At 44.7% G+C, this 19,045-nt stretch overlaps 1 protein-coding gene across 1 annotated transcript in view; it reads right to left on the bottom strand.

The window, feature by feature from the left end:
• Positions 1-5,629: 5,629 nt before the first annotated feature.
• GPR139 (G protein-coupled receptor 139) overlaps positions 5,630-19,045 on the bottom strand; it is a 15,079-nt gene continuing 1,663 nt past the window's right edge. The window contains exon 2 of the mRNA XM_015826285.1: positions 5,630-6,564. Within this exon, the coding sequence (XP_015681771.1) occupies positions 5,630-6,564 (935 nt within the window). The remainder of the gene's footprint in view (positions 6,565-19,045) is intronic.

Raw genomic sequence — 19,045 nt, 5'->3', positions numbered from 1 at the left:
GCCTGCCACAGATCACCCAGGCAGCCCAGCAGCGCCATGGCGGCCACGGTCTCCGCCCGTGCCCCACAGCATCATCTGCGCGTGACGGGGCGCAAGGGCGGAGTCTTGTCCCCTCTGCCCGGCTACCATGTCCTTGGCTGCGCTGCTTCGCGTGGGCCGCACCCAGGGGCGACTCTCCTCCGGGTGGTTGTGATCTGGGCCCCACCTTTAGGACAACCATTTATGAATGGACTTACAAACCGTTTGTTTAGTGACCGTTCCAAGTTACAAAAACACTGGGGAAAGTGATTGTTTTTCACACTTGTGACCATTGCAGCACACACACACACCCAGGATCATGTGATCGAAATTTGGAGGCTTGGCAACAGGCATGTGTTTATGACGGTTGCAATGTCCCCAGATCATGTGATCCCCTTCTGCGGCCTTTATAGAATAGAGCTGGGAGGGACCTTGGAGGTCTTCTAGTCCAGCCCCCTGCTCAAGCAGGAGAACCTATACCAGGGATAGGCAACCTTGGCTCTTTTATGACTCGTGGACTTCAACTCCCAGAATTCCTGAGCCAGCCATGCTGAGGGGAAAGGGAGAGGTTTCCAAGCTGAACCATGCTGGCTCAGGGATTCTGGGAGTTGAAGTCCACGAGTCATAAAAGAGCCAAGGTTGCCTACCCCTGCCCTATACCATCCATTCCTTTAATGTGCCCTCTTCTTGGGTTTTTTTTTTTATTTTTATTTTTAGAAAAAACTAACACTCTTCCCTCTGTAAAAACCACAAAATGAAAGTTTGGCTCCACGTCTTGTAAAAAAACAACAACCAATATTAACAACGCAGCCGTTCTCCCTAGCTTCAACATTTGTTTAATAGTTTTAAAATATGCGTGCCCGGTGGATTTGAAGCCGTCTCGTTGCAAATGGATTCCCATCTCTCTGCGTTCCTGAGGCCTGGAAGACTCGTTCTTTTCCCTGGGAAGTAATCATATTAATTGCTTTTGTTACAGTGGCTGAGCCCTCAGATCCAGGCTCAGAGAGCGAATAGCTTGATTATTATTTAACTGGTGGCGTTTGCTAAGCCGGCTCTTCGTTTTGGTGGGATTTAACGCGAGGCTTAAAACGTGAAGAAAGGAAACGGAGAAATTCTGAGGAAAGGCCATCCCAGAGTAAATGGTCACCTTTTCAGTGCATTACGCCGTTTTATTTATTTCTATCCCGCCTTTATTATTTTTACGAATAACACAAGGCAGCAAACTTGTCTAATACACCTTTCTCCTCTTATTTTCCTCACAACAGCCCTGTGAGGTAGCTAAGGTAGCCTTGGGCTAAGAGAGGGTGACCGACTGGCCCAAGGTCTCCCAGCTGCTGACTTTCATGGCTAAGAAGGGACTAGAACTCACCGTCTCCTGGTGACTGGCCCAAAGTCACCTATCTGGCTTTCGTGCTTAAGGCAGGACTAGAACTCGCCACTAAACCAAACTGGTTCCCCATTACTTCCAAATGAGTGGACAGATGGCAAAGTTGTCAATCATACCCGAAACGAACAGCTCAGGGATTTTTTTTAGTTGGGTTGGTATTGTTGGGCTGCCTGACCTCCTTTATTTTTATAACAAATTCTTTGAATAAAGATACGAAATAAAAAGCTGCTTTGGTGAAAATCAAAAGCCCTTTTTTTTCGTGTGGGACGTGTTCCAGCTGTCTTCGGCCATCTCTGAAAGCCCCTGTGCATTGCTTGAGCACGTCTTCAAGGGCTGCCTTTGGTCAATGGAGGTTGGGGGTCTAGCCAAACCACCATTCCAGCCCTTTTAAGAATTGGCCTCCATTTTGTGAGTGTACCCAGCACGGGCTTCTCAACGGTCCAAATATATCGCTGGAAAACACATTTCGCCAACAGCAATGGATTCCCCTTGTGCAATCTGATTTCTATACTCAGAGCATTTCTGAGCATCAGTTTGACTTGAAAACTAATTGGCCTGACACACACACACACACACACACACACACACACACTGCAACCCTGATCAAAAGCTAGAACAGAATTTGTGGCTAAAGGAGCACAACTAGTGTAGACTTCCTGATTTGCAACTGGCTAATTGAGCTCCTCATTATGCTGTTGAAGGGGCATCTTCTTTTTAACTGAAATGTGCAATTGCTTCTGTAGTTGTGAATATGGAATGCCACACATAAATAGTTTATCCCTTCCATCCCAAGTTAATAACGGCATAACAGAATTGGAAGGGACCTCAAAGGTCTTCTAGTTCAACTCCCTGCTCAAACAGGAGACCCTATACCATTCCAGACAAGTGGCTGTCCAGTTTCTTCTTAAAAACCTGCAGTGATGGAGCAGCCACAACTTCTGGAGTCAAGCTGTTCCACTGGTTAATTGTTCTCACTGTTAGGAAATTTCTCCTTAGTTCTAGGTTGCTTCTCTCCTTGATTAGTTCCCATCTGTTGCTTCTTGTCCTGCCTTCTGGTGCTTTGGAGAATAGCTTGACTCCTTCTTTGTGGCAGCCCCTCAAATATTGGAAGACTGCTATCATGTCACCCCTAGTCCTTCTTTTCACTAGACTAGCCATACCCAATTCCTGCAACCATTCTTCATATATTTTAGCCTCCAGGCTCTTAATCATCTTAGTTGCTCTTCTCTGCACTCTTTCCAGAATAGCAACCTCTGTTTTATAACATCGGAGTTATCAGATGCCCTTTCCTTTAAAAAATTACACATATATTTCATGCTTCCATAACGCAACCTATAAATCTGTTGTCCAACATGTCTTTGTTCTAAAGTGTTTTTTTTTAATATTTCATTTGTGTGTGTGTGTGTGTGTGTGTTTTACCAGGTTGGACATTTAAAATGATTGCCACCCTCAGAAACGTCTGCCACAGTTGGACACCGTTGACCGCCTCTTCTGCTCCTTGCTGAGAACATCCCCTGATGAAAGCAGTTGTTTAGCCCCAACAAAAGTGACAATTTTACAGAAAAACCCGATTATGCCTCCAGTTGCTCATTTTATTCAATTGTGCGCCGTGAAAGGGTTTTCTTTTCAAAGCAACCTTGTTAAAAACACACACACACACACACACACACAGGAAGGGTGTCATTCCGTTCAACTTTCCCTTTGTGAAGCCAAGCCAGTCGAGGAAAAAGAAAAGAAACATATATATATATTTTCATGCTTAGATTTCTTCTTTTTAATGAGATTTTTTTTCAGGGCAAAGGAACCAAGGGTTTTTTATTTGGAAAGAAAATGTTAAGAAATGTTAAGAAACCCATCTCATGCTGGCATGTGTGTAGATGCGTGAGGAACAATCGGAGAGTAACCGTGCTGTCTGATACATGCCCATACCTAAACAGCTGCACACAACCCCTGCACAATCAGCAGCTGCTTGTAGAAGCTAAAGGGGAGGGGACGCTGTTCCTCAAAAACCTCTAATTAACGGAGATCAATAGCACAGTTTTTTGTGTGTCTCTCCAACGCTAGCAACCCCGTGCCTCTGGAGACACGGGGTCTCCATTATTGCAGAATTTTACAGAGCTGATTCTCTGAGACTTTCTGCCTTGGGATTGGCTGGTTAGTTTTCCAACTGTTTCTACGATTTTATACTTATAGAAGCCAGCATCAACTGAACCAATAAATCTCCTTTCCTATTCAAAGGGACATAATTCCCTTTGGGCGTGTGCTCTTAAATTTCTTAATTTCTAAGATACTGAATTGCTTAATTGCCATAAAACAGGGCCCGACGACTCCTGATCTGTGGACCAGCAGCAGTCCGCGGTAGGCCGGGAACCGATCCATGCAAACAAGCAAAGCCCCATCTGCAGGATGCAGGCAGCACGTGAAACCACCTCCCCACCGGTCCATGGAAAAACCTCTCTTCCGTGGAGCCAGTCCCTGGTTCCCAAAAGGTTGGGGGGCCACTGCCATAACAGGTCATAAAACTGGGCATGACTCACCTTGTCTAGCAACGGAAATTCACTCCTAATTGTGGTTGTAAGTCAAGGACTCCCTGTGCTATTCCTAAAATTTCTAAATTGCAGACCTGGACGGATAAATAGATAACTTGATTGGAAACATGCGCTAAAATGATGCATCCAGCAATTACTATTTCCCCAAGATCCCAACCATATAAAAGGTGATGCGTGTCATCCCAAATATTATTTTTCACGTTTTTCTAAGTCAGGCATTAAGAGTCCAAAATAATTCTTCGGGCACCAGAGACTTGGCACAGATTTTCCTCTGCATTTTTTGACAGATATTCAGCAACTTTGGTGTCGCCGATGACGCACGTTCTTCAGCTCGTCCCTCAACTTGCGATCTTCGTGAAGACTTCTTAAGGGTAGCTGGAAGTCTTTTATCCAACGAACAAAATCTCAGCGATGCAAAACTAAAAGGACTCTAAGAAGCCATTTCCATAAACAAGATTTTTTTTTTGGGGGGGGGGGTGCCTATGTTTGTGAAGGTGAATAGTGAAATACTTGAATTCCCAAACATGGACACACACAAACCCATTGTATTCCATTGTGTAAACATACTCGGCCATTTCCAATGTATGCAGATCACCCCTAGCTCACCCTCGAAAACTTTGACTAGCTCTTGAGAACGTCACGGAGTCCATAAACATCACCAATGACTTGGGTGCCTTAAAGGAACAAAATGCCCGGCAAGGCTAGTGAGTGATAGTTTTTTTTTTTAAAAAAAAAGCTAAGCAAAATAAAAATGTGTGCAAATAATAAATGTGATTGTTCTTATTCTCTGCTCAGAAAAAAAAAACCCTTTTGTTTTTAAATCTATCTTGGACGTTGCTCAGAATGTAAATAGGGTAAGAGTCAGAGTTTTTATGTTTTTTCACATGCTACTGTTAAGAAAGTGAATCTAAGCATTCCTCCTTCTTCCGATGAAGTTGCAATGATCAGCTTATACACCGTACAAATATTCTAAGGATGGCTGTCTTATTGACTCAGCGTTCCCGCCATCCGTTATATAGGTTTCCAAGCCAAGATGGGGAAGAAAAAAAAAACAACCCAAAGAGAAAGTGATCCCCATCCTTCTAAGTATGAGTAGTTCTTCCAAGGAAACCTCCCAAAAGTAGCCTGTGCACCATACAAATATTCTAAAGATGGCTAACTTCCTTTATGTCGTGTCCAAACATCCAGGTCATAAGATTCCATGCCAGGAATGAAAATAAACCAACCCAAACTGGAAAGTGAGCAAGCAACGACTTAAAAATCCATCAAAGTCTCCATCAAAGTCTATGAAATATATAAATATTCAGATTTCTACATCTTCTGAAGTGTTTGGTAGGATGATAGAGTGACGCTTAATTGAAAGTTGCACTGTTATGCTTTCCACCCAAAGTCTTACGCAAGTAAACGAACATCTCCCAGTCCTGTGGGTCTTTTGATCCAAGACTATTGATTAAGCCTTGCAAGAGATGAAGCCGGGAAGCTTTCTCCCTCGCCTTTGTTCTCCTGCAGGTGTCAAAGACGCCTATAAACGATTGTAACCCATTTACCTCCTGCCGCTCGGAGAGGAACAAAATCCAATGGCTGCTATTTGCAGCGATTATCTCTGGCTCTTCCATGTCATCGATGGAACAGCTTAAAAAGAATGTGCTTCCATGGACCATCCGTCATGGGTCTTTCACGGAGAGATCTTTATAGGCTTCCCATTTCTATCATACTGGTAGACAAGCATTTTGATGCAGTGGGAGTTGGCCGGGGATATCCATGGGCTGCTAGTTATTGAAAAGTTATGGTTCGTATAGAACTGAACGGGTTGCTTCTGACACCGGAAGAACGCCTTCAGCGTTACGGCCGCCATTGAGCGGAACCGCTTGCTGATGAAACAGTACAGGAAGAAGTTGATGGCAGTGTTGAGCAAGGCTAGCATGTTGGCCACGTCGGAGACGATGTGGACAGACCAGCTGTTGTTGATGGGAGAGACGTAAAGGTGGTAAAGGATCACGATAATCCTCGGGGCCCAGAGGATGGCGAAAATGGAGGTGATGGTAAACAAGATGGCGGTGGTCTTCCCGGTGGAGTAGCCTCGCAGGCGGAAGTTGCACTTCTGCCGAAGCTTGTAAACGATGATGGAGTTCAAGATGAAGAAAATGGAGCAGGGCACCAAATAGATGGTGAAGCAGTGGATCCAGATGAGGACGTGGTGAACAAGAGTACTTGTGTAGTCTTCCTTCCAGATGTTTGGCCACCAATAGTATGGGATGCTGGTTAGAAAGCAAATAATATAAACACTCACAATGACTTTGCGGGTGCGAGCTGGATAGGAGACCATGTGGTACTTGAGGGGATGGCAGACAGCAATGTATCGGTCGATCGTGAGAGGGACAGTAATCCAGATGGAAGTATGGATGGAGGAGAATTCTAACACCTCGATAATTTTGTCCAGGACTTCAGGCATCTTCTCCTTCAAGATGAAGTCTTCCAAGAGGAAGTCGACAAAGACGATGAAGAAAAGGACTAGCAAATCAGCCACTGCAAGAGCTAAAAGGTAGTTATAGGAGGACTTTTGACGCCGAGCCACCAGCTGTGACAGAATGATTACCGTCAAAATGTTAGCTGTAAGAGGAGAAAGAAAAGAGAGAGGGGGAAAAAATGATGTTAACTTTAGAAGATTAGCAATTACTGTTAGGCCCCAAGAGCCAAAAATGACAATTGGAGCTACTTAAGAGAATTTTAAAAGAAAACCAGAATACATTTAGCGCACCTTATTTGGGTTTCTGAGAATAGTAATGAAAACGTAATCAACCTCAACTGAAAATGAGGATTAATGTTGGAAAAATAATCCAAGAATCAAACTGTAAACAACACCCCGATCAGGGAACTACGAATTCAGACAAACAGTCAAACCATAAATAACAAGCAACCCTCAAGAACACTCCCACTAACTGTGACAAGACAAATTGTATGTAAACAGAGAGCAAATTCCTCTCCTACTGATGATGTTACCCAGTTGGGTCATAAAATGTCTGCAAGAAAACAAGCAAGATCAGAGAGCACCAAGGACCCCACAGTTTAAGATGTGTGGACTTCAATTCCCGGCATGCTGGCTGGGGAATTCTGGGACAAGAGTCAGCAGTCCATCTGCATTTGAAAGATGAAGGTTACACTTTGGAAGACAGCAAAGTCCACATTCTGGACAAAGAGGACCACTGCTTGAAAGAGAGGTAAAAGAGACCATCTATCTTAAAACAGAACAGCCCCTCTCTCAACAAAGAGGGAGGGATAAGACACTACCTCTCTCCTGTTTACAGCCCAGTCCTTTCAGCAGATTCAAGAAGGTCCCACATCCGTTTGCACTCTGATTCACGTGATCCCCAAGGGCACAGATAAACCCCAAGTGGCCTCAACGACCAATCTTCTAAGTGCTAATTATCAGATGACTGCAAGGAATATAAATCTTTCCACTCCCCAACAGTCAGTCAGAACTGAAGATGCTTCTTGGGTGAGAAGCAAAACGTCTTCAGTAGAAAAAACACACAGAAAGTCCAGTTTCCTCTTGAAAAAGCACCTTTGGGACAACCATGATCTGGATGACTGAGAATCTCTATAGACCAGGGGCCTTCAAACTTGGCCCTTTTATGACTTGTGGACTTCAACTCCCAGAATTCCTCAGCCAGCACGGGGGAATATGGCCCCTTCATAACTTGTGGACTTCAACTCCCAGATTTCCTCAGCCAGCATGGGGGAACTGTGGCCCCTTCATAACTTGTGGACTTCAACTCCCAGAATTCCTCAGCCAGCACGGGGGAATATGGCCCCCTCATGACTTGTGGACTTCAACTCCTGGCTGAGGAATTCTGGGAGTTGAAGTCCACAGGTCATCAAAGGGCCAGGTTTGAAGACCCCTGTTCTAGACACACATCTTAAAGTTGCTGAGGTTGAGTAACCGTCGACCAGGCCAGCGCAAATGAGGAGAGGCCTCTCAAGTGCAAGATAATCATCTTTAGAATATGGGTCATCATTGATTCTCTTTAACTGGACCCTGATTTAATTCCACTCTGGCTGCAAGACATTCTGGCTCAAAGGCACACAAACATTTCCCAACAGTTGCTACCCCATCAAGCTATTTAATTAATTCACAAAGTACGGAGGCTTGGTTCAGCGAGAGGGTGAGTTGCCAAGTATTTAAATTTCACATGCATTCAAGTAATTACTCTTTTTTCTTTTTTTTTGGCGTGGAGCTAATGCAGCACATTTAACGTTCGACTTTTGAGCGTGCCGATTTCTTTTTTCCAAGGCCGATCAAGAATAACGACACGGATTCCTCCAGCTAAGAACCGAGGAGAAAGGTGGGACCAAAAGACAAGAAGAAGACGGTTCCCTTGGATGCATGCTGCACATCCGAGCACAAGCGCATATTATTTGCCGCTTAACTGCCAAATATTTATGAACAATCTGAGTGCATCTTGCTGAAACTTGATTTCCCAGGAAGAAAAAAAGAAAAACTCAAACAGTGACAGCATGGGGGTGGGGAAGAGGCTGTTGGCATTTTGTTTTGTCGGGTTTGTTTGTTGTTGTTTTTTTGTAAAGAATTGCATCTTCAAGCTCTCAAGTTAATTTCTGTTTTACTAAGTGCCAAAGAGGATTGTTACTCAGCCACCTGTATTTTGAGAACGGGGGGGGGGGGGTTCGCTCCCAGTGCTTTCCCTTGTTCAAAGCTGACTATGGAGCACTGGTGGGTGAAGCCTTAGAGCGGGGATGTCTCAGGAGGGGCATAAGGTCCCTGAGCAGATTGCATGGTGTGCCAAGATGATGGTTCATAGTTAGATGGGAAGGGCCCCTTTGAGTCAAGTTGAGATCCTTGAGATTACGTGGAGTGATCCATAAAGTTCTCCCAACAATAATAGGCTGCATTAACAGAGGGATAAAATCAAGATCACGTGAAGTATTAATACCACTTTACAATGCCTTAGTAAGGCCACACTTGGAATACTGCATCCAATTTTGGTCACCACGATGTAAAAAAGATGCTGAGACTCTAGAAAGAGTACAGAGAAGAGCAACAAAGATGATTAGGGGATTGGAGGCTAAAACATATAAGGAAAGGCTGCTGGAATTGGGTCTGTCTAGTTTAATGAAGAGAAGGACGAGGGGGGACATGATAGCAGTCTTCCAATATCTCAGGGGCTGCCACAAAGAAGAGGGAGTCAAGCTATTCTCCAAGGCGCCTGAAGGCAGGAGAAGAAGCAATGGATGGAAACTAATCAAGGAGAGAAGCAACCTAGAACTAAGGAGAAACTTCCTGACAGTTAGAACAATTAACCAGTGGAACAACCTGCCTCCAGAAGAGGTGAATGCTCCAACACTGGAAGTTTTTAAGAAGAGACTGGACAGCCATTTGTCTGAAATGGTATAGGGTTTCCTGCCTGAGCAGGGGGTTGGACTAGATGACCTCCAAGGTCTCTTCCAACTTTATTATTATTATTATTTACCTTTGACTTCTGCTAGGACGTAGATTAGGCCTCCAAGTCTAGTTTCAGTGACTCCTTTGACTCCATCTTAAGTCCTTGAGATTACATGATCCATAAAGTTCTCTCAACAATAATATGGAAGTGTCTTCCAATGGGAAATAGGCTGGACCTTAGTCAAGCTTAAGTTCTTGAGTCTACATGAACAGACCCATAACGTTTTCTCAACAATAATATGGAAGTGGCTTATCAGTGTCTACTTCTGTGAAGTAGGCTGGAGCTCCAAACCTAACTTTCAACTCTTGATGTTTACAGAGGTCTTCCATCCCGCTACTAAAGACGTCTGACTCTGTTTAACTTGTTTTGATAGCTACTATCGTTGTGTTAGCACAACTGCTGCAAGGGCAGTTCATAGCACCCGGATGCAAATCCACGTATGGATTGTTTTTGTCCAAAGTTCAGATTCTGCACAAGCATTTTTGAGACAAATGAGCCCTTTACTTATTCAATACAATTTATCCTTACTCAAAAGGGCATTGCCTTTTTTTAAATTTGATTTTTTAAACGTTAGGTCACCCCAAGCTTTGAACCTTTTGGAGACTTTGGGAGCAGTGTTTCTCAACCTCGGCAAGTCTCAGATGTGTGGACTGCAACTCCCAGAATTCCCCAGACAGCCACTTTAGAGTTGCTAAAGTTGAGAAACAATACTCTAAAGCAGGGGTCTTCAAACTTGGCCCTTTTATGACTTGTGGACTTCAATGCCCAGAATTCCTCAGCCAGGCACACATGCCTGGCTGAGGAATTCTGGGTGTTGAAGTCCACAAGTCATAAAAGGGCCAAGTTTGAAGACCCCTGCCTTAGAAGATCTGTGGAATAGGAACTATCCAAAGCAGGGGTCTTCAAACTTGGCCCTTTGATGACTTGTGGACTTCAACGCCCAGAATTCCTCAGCCAGCTTGCCTGGCTGAGGAATTCTGGGAGTTGAAGTCCACAAGTCATCAAAGGGCCAAGTTTGAAGACCCCCTGCTCTAAAGCTACCAAACCTGAGCTTGCCAAAATCTGAACAATCACTAGGGGCCAGGAACGGAGAGGCAGGATGTTCTAATTATTTGATACCGGTTCTAACGGTTCTCTGGGGTTTGCAGGCCAAACACAGTAGCCTGACTGGAGGCAAACGCCCAAAGCCGGCAAGCCAACTGTTGTCCCGTCTCGGGTCCAATGGGAATTGAAGCTCAGCAAGATGTGGAGAACTGCACGTTTTCTGTTCCTGGTGTAGATATAACCCTGGGCTAGCTGCACAAAAAGCCTGTCCCGCTGCCAAGGAACTTCCTAGCTATTAATGTAGCAAGATCCATAGGCAGGCACGGCTCTCTCTCTTGTTCTCCGAAGCAGTTATTGATTTTTCATGATCCACTTTGAGGCTGCAGCTTCGAGCAAACGAGGCGACCCAACTGCCTTCTCACCCCGGGTTTCTAGGAGAGTCGACTCCTGCTCGGAGGCTAATATTGACGTGACTTTCTGGAAAGGCTACAAATCCGAACGGTGGGACGGCAGTTTTGTTCTCGCGCTGATCGCCACGTAGCTCTTAAGGATACAGGTGGGAAATAGGGAGATGGGAATGGGCAGGGGAGGGCTCAGGGGGAGAACACTGCTACCCCCCGCACCCCCAAATATCCTAAATGAACATTGGTCCCCTGTACGGAAGGATAAAAAGGAGTCAATACATACAAGGTTGGTCCTCGGTGTGTGACCACAGCTGAGCCAAAAAATTTCTGTCGCTAAAGCAGTGGTTAAGCGAATTTTGCCCCAGTTGCGAGCTTCCTCGCCAGTGTTGTTACTCACTGCAGTTATTAAGCTAGTAACGTTGTTAAGTGAATGACTGCAGTTACTAAGCTAGTAACGTTAAGTGAATCACTGCAGTTACTAAGCTAGTAACGTTAAGTGAATCACTGCAGTTATTAAGCTAGTAACGTTAAGTGAATCACTGCAGTTATTAAGCTAGTAACATTAAGTGAATCACTGCAGTTATTAAGCTAGTAACGTTAAGTGAATCCAACTTCCCCATTGACTTTGCTTGTCAGAAGGTCGCAAAAGGGGATCACATGACTCCCCCCAGAGACACTGCAACAGTCATAAGTACATGCCAGTTTCCATGCATCTGAATTTTGATCACGTGACCCTGCAAGGGTGGTAAGTGTGAAAAAACGGCCACTAAGCCCCTTTTCCCAGTGCCATCGTAACTTCAAACGGTCACTAAATGAACTGCTGAAAGTCGAGGACCCCCAATATTGCCTTGACGTGTCTGCCTATGGCAGGGGTAGGCAACCTTGGCTTTTTTAGGACTCGTGGACTTCAACTCCCAGAATTCCTGAGCCAGCCATGCTGAGAAGAAAGGGAGAGGTTTCCAAGCTAAGCCATGCTGGCTCAGGAATTCTGGGAGTTGAAGTCCATGAGTCATAAAAGAGCCAAGGTTGCCTACCCCTGGCCTATGGAAATCATGCCCTCGGCTCAGTGGCTAAATCCTCCATGTACAGATACATAGTCCTCCACCTGCCACTGTTCGTTTGGCAACCACTCAGAGTTACATCATACTCAACCGCCATGCATTTTTCCTTGCACGGTTACAGAAAATAGATTTCCATTGCCCACTTCTAGGATTTCTGTTTTTCACCACACAAGCGGCCCAGGCATCCACTTATGGTTCCCCAGTGACCCCCACCCCACCCCAGCCAGGCCTTACCAGCTTAGCTTTTTCAAGATAGCTTTTTCAAGTGCCACTAAGGCACTTAAAAATTGAATGGATCAATAGAAATCTGGCTTCTTGCAATATTGACCTTAGCAGATCGGGGTCTCGGTCTGTGCATACATACACACACACACACACACAAACACAGCCACTTACACAAAATGTGCATGTAAAATCTTCCTAAAGGAGACAGTTATTAGAGTCATTCCCCCCCCTCCCCCCAGGTCATTTATGCTAATATCCTTGATCTTTGTTACCAGTTTTCTCTTATGCTTGCTTTTAAGGCCACTTGTGCCAAGTTACATCAAGGCAGCAATTATACAATGACTTTTCTATTAGCACGCTTCCCCACCGTGCATTTCTTCAAAGAGTTGAGTGTGGGCATAAATTTACCAGGAAGAGAGGGTTGCCGGTGAAATTCTGCTCATGGGTACTGAATGTTAGTCACTGACATTCCTTCTTGCTATATCCAGGTGGACTCTCAGTCTATTCTCAGGAACATAGAACAATAGGGCTGGACCTCGGAGGTCTTCTAGTCCAACCCCCTGCTCTAGCAGGAGACCGTATACCATTCCAGGCAAATGGCTGTCCAGTTTGTTCTTAAAAGCCTCCATGGATGGAGCACCCATAACTTCTGGAGGCAAAGCTGTCCCACTGATTCCTTGTTTTAATTGTTAGGAGATTTCTCCTTCGTTTCAGGTTGGTTGTCTCTTTGATAAGCTTCCATCCATCCCTTACTTCTTGTCCTGCTCTCAGGTGCTTTGGAGGAGAAGTCGACCCTCTCTTCTCTGGGACAGCCCCTCAATATTGGAAGACTGTTTCCAGATCAACCCTAGTCCTAGAAGGAGAAATTTCCTAACGGTGAGGACAATTAATGGGTGGAACAGCTGGCCTCCAGAAATCATGGGTGCTCCACCACTGGAGGTTTTTAAGAAGAGACTGGACAGTCACTTGTCTGAGATGGTATAGGTTCTCCTGCTTGAGCAGGGGGGCTTGACTAGAAGACCTCCAAGGTCCCTTCCAGCTCCTATTCTATTCTATTCTATTCTATTCTATTCTATTCTATTCTATTCTATTCTATTCTATTCTATTCTATTCTATTCTATTCTATTATTATTCTATTCTATTTTTCTGTCCTATTCCCTATTCTGTCATATTCCCTATTCTATTCTATTCTATTCTATTCTATTCTATTCTATTCTATTCTATTCTATTCTATTCTATTCTATTCTATTCTATTCTACTTCTCTCCACTCCTCTATCCTTCCACTCCTCTATCCTATCCTATCCTATCCTATCCTATCCTATCCTATCCTATCCTATCCTACTCCATTCCACCCTACCCTACCCTACCCCTTCATTAGACTCTAGACATACCTAGTTATCTCAATCGTTCATTGTACAGTGTAGCCATAATGGAGTGTCCATTAATCTGGCCCCATAGATATCTGGGGGCTGGTTGCTTTGGGGCCCCATTCCTTTGTCATAAATCTTTCTCCCTGCATGCTTTTCTGCAAACTGGCTAATCTTCCAGCCTCCACTTTATTTCAGCAGCTGATGTGTTACAGCTCTGACCTTGACTTCAGACCAACTGCCAGCTGATGCTCCCTGCTCGTGGAATCTCAATGCTGCCCGCTTCATTCCAAGATATGCAGGCAGCCCCATCCTTCCCCTGTCTTGGGCAATGAAAGAGCATCTGCCGTCATATTCTCCCATCCTTTCTGGAAATTATGTTTTCATAATCACTATTAAGCAGACCCTTTTGCCAAGCGTCCTATTGACCGAGGCTAAGTGTTTTTAATGCATATTCCTCCTTATGGACACCTGCCCTGGAGTTTTATCTTCCTTCCTCTTCCTCTGAGCTGTCGGGATGACTCTTTTTCCCTCCGTCACAAAAATAGACAATAACCATCACGGTAAATATTTTGGTTGGGTTTTTTTCCCCCCCTGTCTGACATCAGCCTATCGTCTTGCACTCTTTTTACAAGCTGTTTCATTGCCCTTGGGCTATAAATTCAGAAACGGTAGTTTAGAGAGGAATTTCTGATGTAAGTAAGTGAGAAGACACCCCCTTTGAATCTAAATAAGATCAACGGAGGCCTCAGTTGCCTCCAAACTCTACCCCACTTTTAGCATTCAGAGTTGAAAGTTCAGTTGCTGCAGCATTTATTTCATCCTTATATCGGAAGGATAGAACTGAAAACTGTCTTCCTTCGGGCAAAGTTCAGATATTAGCTTTCCAATACTTTGCAGTCAGGAACCCAGCTCTCTGGTTAGAGCTTTCCAAGATCAAGTGGGCTTAAATTAAAAAGAGAATAGGTTTTGTTTAAACGTTAGAAGGGGGGGGAACCCTTATTTATACAGCTAAGTCCTTGACTTACAGCCATTTGTTTAATGATTGCCCACAGTTACAGTGGCCCTGAAAAAGGGACTCACGACCACTCCTTGCACTTAGGACTGCTGTAGCATCCCCACAGTCATGCGATCAAAATTTTGGCTCTTGGCAACCAGCATGCAACTATGATGCGTGTAGCCTCCCTGGGCCACGTGATTGCCACTTGCAGCCTCCCCATTCTGGCTGGGGAATTCTGGCAGTGGAAGGCCACGGGTCTTAAGGTTGACAAGGTTGGACATCCCTGGTCTGGGAGAATGTCCCGAAAAACTCCCTGTGCCAGACTTTTAAGGGGGTCTTGTCCAGGACTGGAAGCTAAAAGATGTTGAGACTCTAGAAAGAGTACAGAGAAGAGCAACAAAGAGGATCAGGGGACTGGAGACTAAAACATATGAGGAATGGCTGCTGGAATTGGGTATGTCTAGTTTAACGAAGAGAAGGACGAGGGGGGACATGATAGCAGTGTTCCAGTATCTCAGGGGCTGCCCCAAAGAAGAGGGAGTCAAGCTATTCTCCAAAGCACCTGAAGGCAGGACAGGAAACAAATAGATGGAAACTAATCAAGGAGAGAAGCAACCGAGAACTAAGGAGAAATTTCCTGACAGTTAGAACAATTAACCAGTGGAACAACCTGCCTCCAGAAGCGGTGAATGCTCCAACACTGGAAGTTTTTAAGAAGAGACTGGACAGCTATTTGTCTGAAATGGTATAGGGTTTCCTGCCTGAGCAGGGGGTTGGACTAGATGACCTCCAAGGTCCCTTCCATTATTATTATTATTATTTTTTCAAAACTGCAATCATTGTTGCCTTTTCCTCTCCTTTCAGGGAGAACCTGATTTGAATTCTTGGCATAGAATTCCCTGGCGAGGAAGGAGGAGAGAGGACAAACTTAATATTTCATCCTACAGAAGCAGAGAAACAACGGACTGATTAAGTGTTTAGCAACACAGCACTGGTAATAACATTTTCCAGCTGATACAAAGCGGGCCAAAAAAAAAAAGTGTTTTGCATACTCTCCTTGCCCAGATGCCAGGATAAATGAAAAATGTGAACATTAATACCGTCCTCCCCCCCACACACACACGTTAATTGCATTTGGAGAATGCTACAAAAGGGGAAAATAAGCTTATCTCTCGGTTGTTTGCATTTCGAGATAATCCTTGACTGATGATAGTTGAGCCCAAGTTTCCATTGCTAAGTAAGATAGTTGTTAAATGGCTTTTGCTTCACTTTATGACTTTTTTTTGTCACAATTGTTAAGCGGATCACTACAGTTGTTAAATGAATCGTGTGGTCATTAAGCAAAAAATGGCTTCCCCCATTGACTTTGCTTGTGAAAAGCCGACTGGGAATTTACGAATGATGATCAGGTGACCTTGGGACATTGCAACTGTCATAAATAAACACCAGTTGTCAAGTGCCTGAGTTTTGATCCTCTCACCATAGGATGCTATCATGAGTGTGAAAGAGAAGGACGAGGGGGGACATGATAGCAGTCTTCCAATATCTCAGGGGCTGCCCCAAAGAAGAGGCAGTCAAGCTATTCTCCAAAGCTCCTGAAGGCAGGACAAGAAGCAATGGAGGGAAACTAATCAAGGAGAGAAGCAACCTAGGAACTAAGGAGAAACTTCCTGACAGTTAGAACAATTAACCAGTGGAACAACCTGCCTCCAGAAGCTGTGAATGCTCCAACACTGGAAGTTTTTAAGAAGAGACTGGACAGCCATTTGTCTGAAATGGTATAGGGTTTCCTGCCTGAGCAGGGGGTTGGACTAGATGACCTCCAAGGTCCTTCCAACTCTATTATTATATTATTAATAACATCATCATCATCATCATCATCATCATCATCATTATTATTATTATTATTATTATTATTATTATTATTATTATTATTATTATTATGCCAGCCATAAGTCACTTTTTTCCCCTGTTGTAATTCAAATGGTCACTAAGCAAATGGTTATAAGTCGAGGACTACCTGAATTAGGTTGGGCTGAGAAAGAGTGACTTTGTCAAAGTCACCCCCCTGAACTTTCCTTGTTGAGTCTAGAGTTGAACTTGGCTTGGTCCAGGTTCCACAGCTGTACAGCACATAGGCGTGTGTGTGTGTGTCACGCACGACAGACGCACGTGCAGATTACACACAATTTCATTTCCAGAACTTTGCTTCCATAGTAGCTCAAGATGGAGCCTTCACCTTTGGTCAAGAAAAAGTACTTCAATACCAAACACTTTCGCTATTGAATGTGATTCTCAGGATTTGATGACAACCGTGGGAGAAATACAGATAAGCTTCTGATCACCTTGACTACCCACCAACTTCCAGAGGGACCACATAATTATGTTTCCTGGAGATGAGCAGAGCTCATCTTTGCCAGATTGGCATACTCTTGACCTGTTGGACTTCAAGATTTAATTGCAGGGCAGAAAACCGAGGAAGGAGACTGGCTGATAAGTTTGGTTCAACTTTCAGCAACAGATGGACCTACGGGAAAGATTATCACCTTGATATCTGCTGAACCAGTTAACCAAATCCATCTTTTTCCCCAGCTCCCTCAAGGTCAAACAAATACAATTTCCCGCTTTCCTTTCTATAGTTCTTTCTGCACTACAGTCCTCTCCAAAAAAAGAAGAAAGCACGTCGTTTAGTCTTTCGCATACCATCACTTTAAAAAGAATTGCTGACCGCTTAAATATAAGAGCAAAGTGGCTCAGGAAACGAATGGTGGTGAGTCCAGCTTTAAACTCCATTTAGACACAAAAATTTGCTGCCCTACATTGCATTCGTCCTCTTAGCCTCATTTAATTGGGTAGCCTTGTTTGAAAGGACAAAGACATGATTTATGAATGCTGGCCTGATGAAGCTGGAGGAGGGGGTGGGCTAAAAATACAGACCAAAAGAGCAAATTGATGTCCATGGGTGTATATATATATATATCCTCACTCTCAATTTTTTCCTAACTGCTTCCTTTCGGTTCGGAAAAACCACATTCCAATCAGTGCACTTGGAAGAGAGATGACCTCACCTCCATCAACAGGGGTCAGTCTAGATAAGCCCCGAGGTCTCACCAAATTGGAGGTTTCTGTTAAGAAAGGGAAAAAGAGATTGGAACAAGGGGCCTGAAGACTTACTCAAGAGTAAGGGAGCAGGTTTGAGCCAGGGGCAAGGGCTAAGTTTAACTCCCCAACCAAAATACATGAGACCCAATTGGGTCTAATGGTTATGGCACCAGGCTAAAAAACCAGGAGATTATGAGTTCTAGTCCAACCTTAAGCGTGAAATCTGGCTAGGTGACTTTGGGCCAATCACCAGGGGACGGTGAGTTCTAGTCCTGCCTTAAGCATGAAAGCCAGCTGGGTGACTTTGGGCCGATCACCAGGAGACAGTGAGTTCTAGTCCTGCCTTAAGCATGAAAGCCAGCTGGGTGACTTTGGGCCAATCCCCAGGAGACGGTGAGTTCTAGTCCTGCCTTACGCATGAAAGCCAGATAGGTGACTTTGGGCCAATCACCAGGAGAGGGTGAGTTCTAGTCCTGCCTTAGGCATGAAAGGCAGCTGGGTGTCTTTCAGCCAGTCCTTCTCTTGCCGCCCAACCCACCTCACAAGGTTGTCGCTGTTGGGAAAACAGGAGGAGGAGGGAGCGTTAAATATGTTCTTTATACAATTCTTTATAAAAATAAAATAAAACAAGGCGAGAGATCCCAATAAATAAAACAAACGATGGTCCTCTCCCAATCTTCCTAAACCCCCATTTCTCATCCACAAAGGTTTGCCCTGTGGGGTTCCGTAGGGACCCTCACCCCAAGCTTCTCGAAGGATTTGCCTTTTGAAGAACCGGCTGGATGGCACGGCCCCCCCTTCCAATCCCTCCCCCCCCCCCCCAAAAAAATCCACATTGCCGGAAATTTCCCCTCCCCCACCTCACCCCACCCCACCCCCACCCAAACTCTCCTTTCTAGGTTTTCTCTCTAAATATCCTTAATGATCAAGGACAGCCCACGTTTCGGCAGCGGCCGGCTGCCATTGGCGGGGACAAGGAAAGCCGAGCAAATAAATAAGAAAACAAACAAATAAATAAATAAATAAATCAACGAGCCCATAAATCTCTTCCTTGCTCAGCTTGGCCAAGAGAGGCGGTTTTTTTTTTCTTTTTTCTTTTTTGGGTTCCAAAAACTCTTCAGTACATTTGAACGTGAGCTGCGGAGCGTTCTCGGAGCGGCTCCTGCTGTGTCAGCACCACGGACAGCTCAGCCGGTTTATTTATTTATTTATTCTAATAGGGAGGGGGGGAGAGAGAGAGAGAGAGAGGGAGGGAGGGAAGGGAGAGAAAGAGAGAGAGAGAGGGAGGGAGGGAGGGAAGGGAGAGAGAAAGGGAGGGAAGGGAGGAGAGAGAGAGAAAGAGGGAGCGGGAGGGAGGGAAGGGAGAGGGAGGAAGAGGGAGAGAGAGAGGGAGGGAGAGAGAGAGAGAGAGAGTCATCCCTGTGACTG

This window comes from Protobothrops mucrosquamatus, unplaced genomic scaffold (genome assembly GCF_001527695.2).
Source record: "Protobothrops mucrosquamatus isolate PMUCROS unplaced genomic scaffold, P.Mucros_1.0 scaffold_209, whole genome shotgun sequence".
Lineage (NCBI taxonomy): Eukaryota > Metazoa > Chordata > Lepidosauria > Squamata > Viperidae > Protobothrops > Protobothrops mucrosquamatus.
The sequence above is the reverse complement of the archived record's forward strand: the minus strand, read 5'-3'. Positions and strand labels throughout refer to the sequence as shown.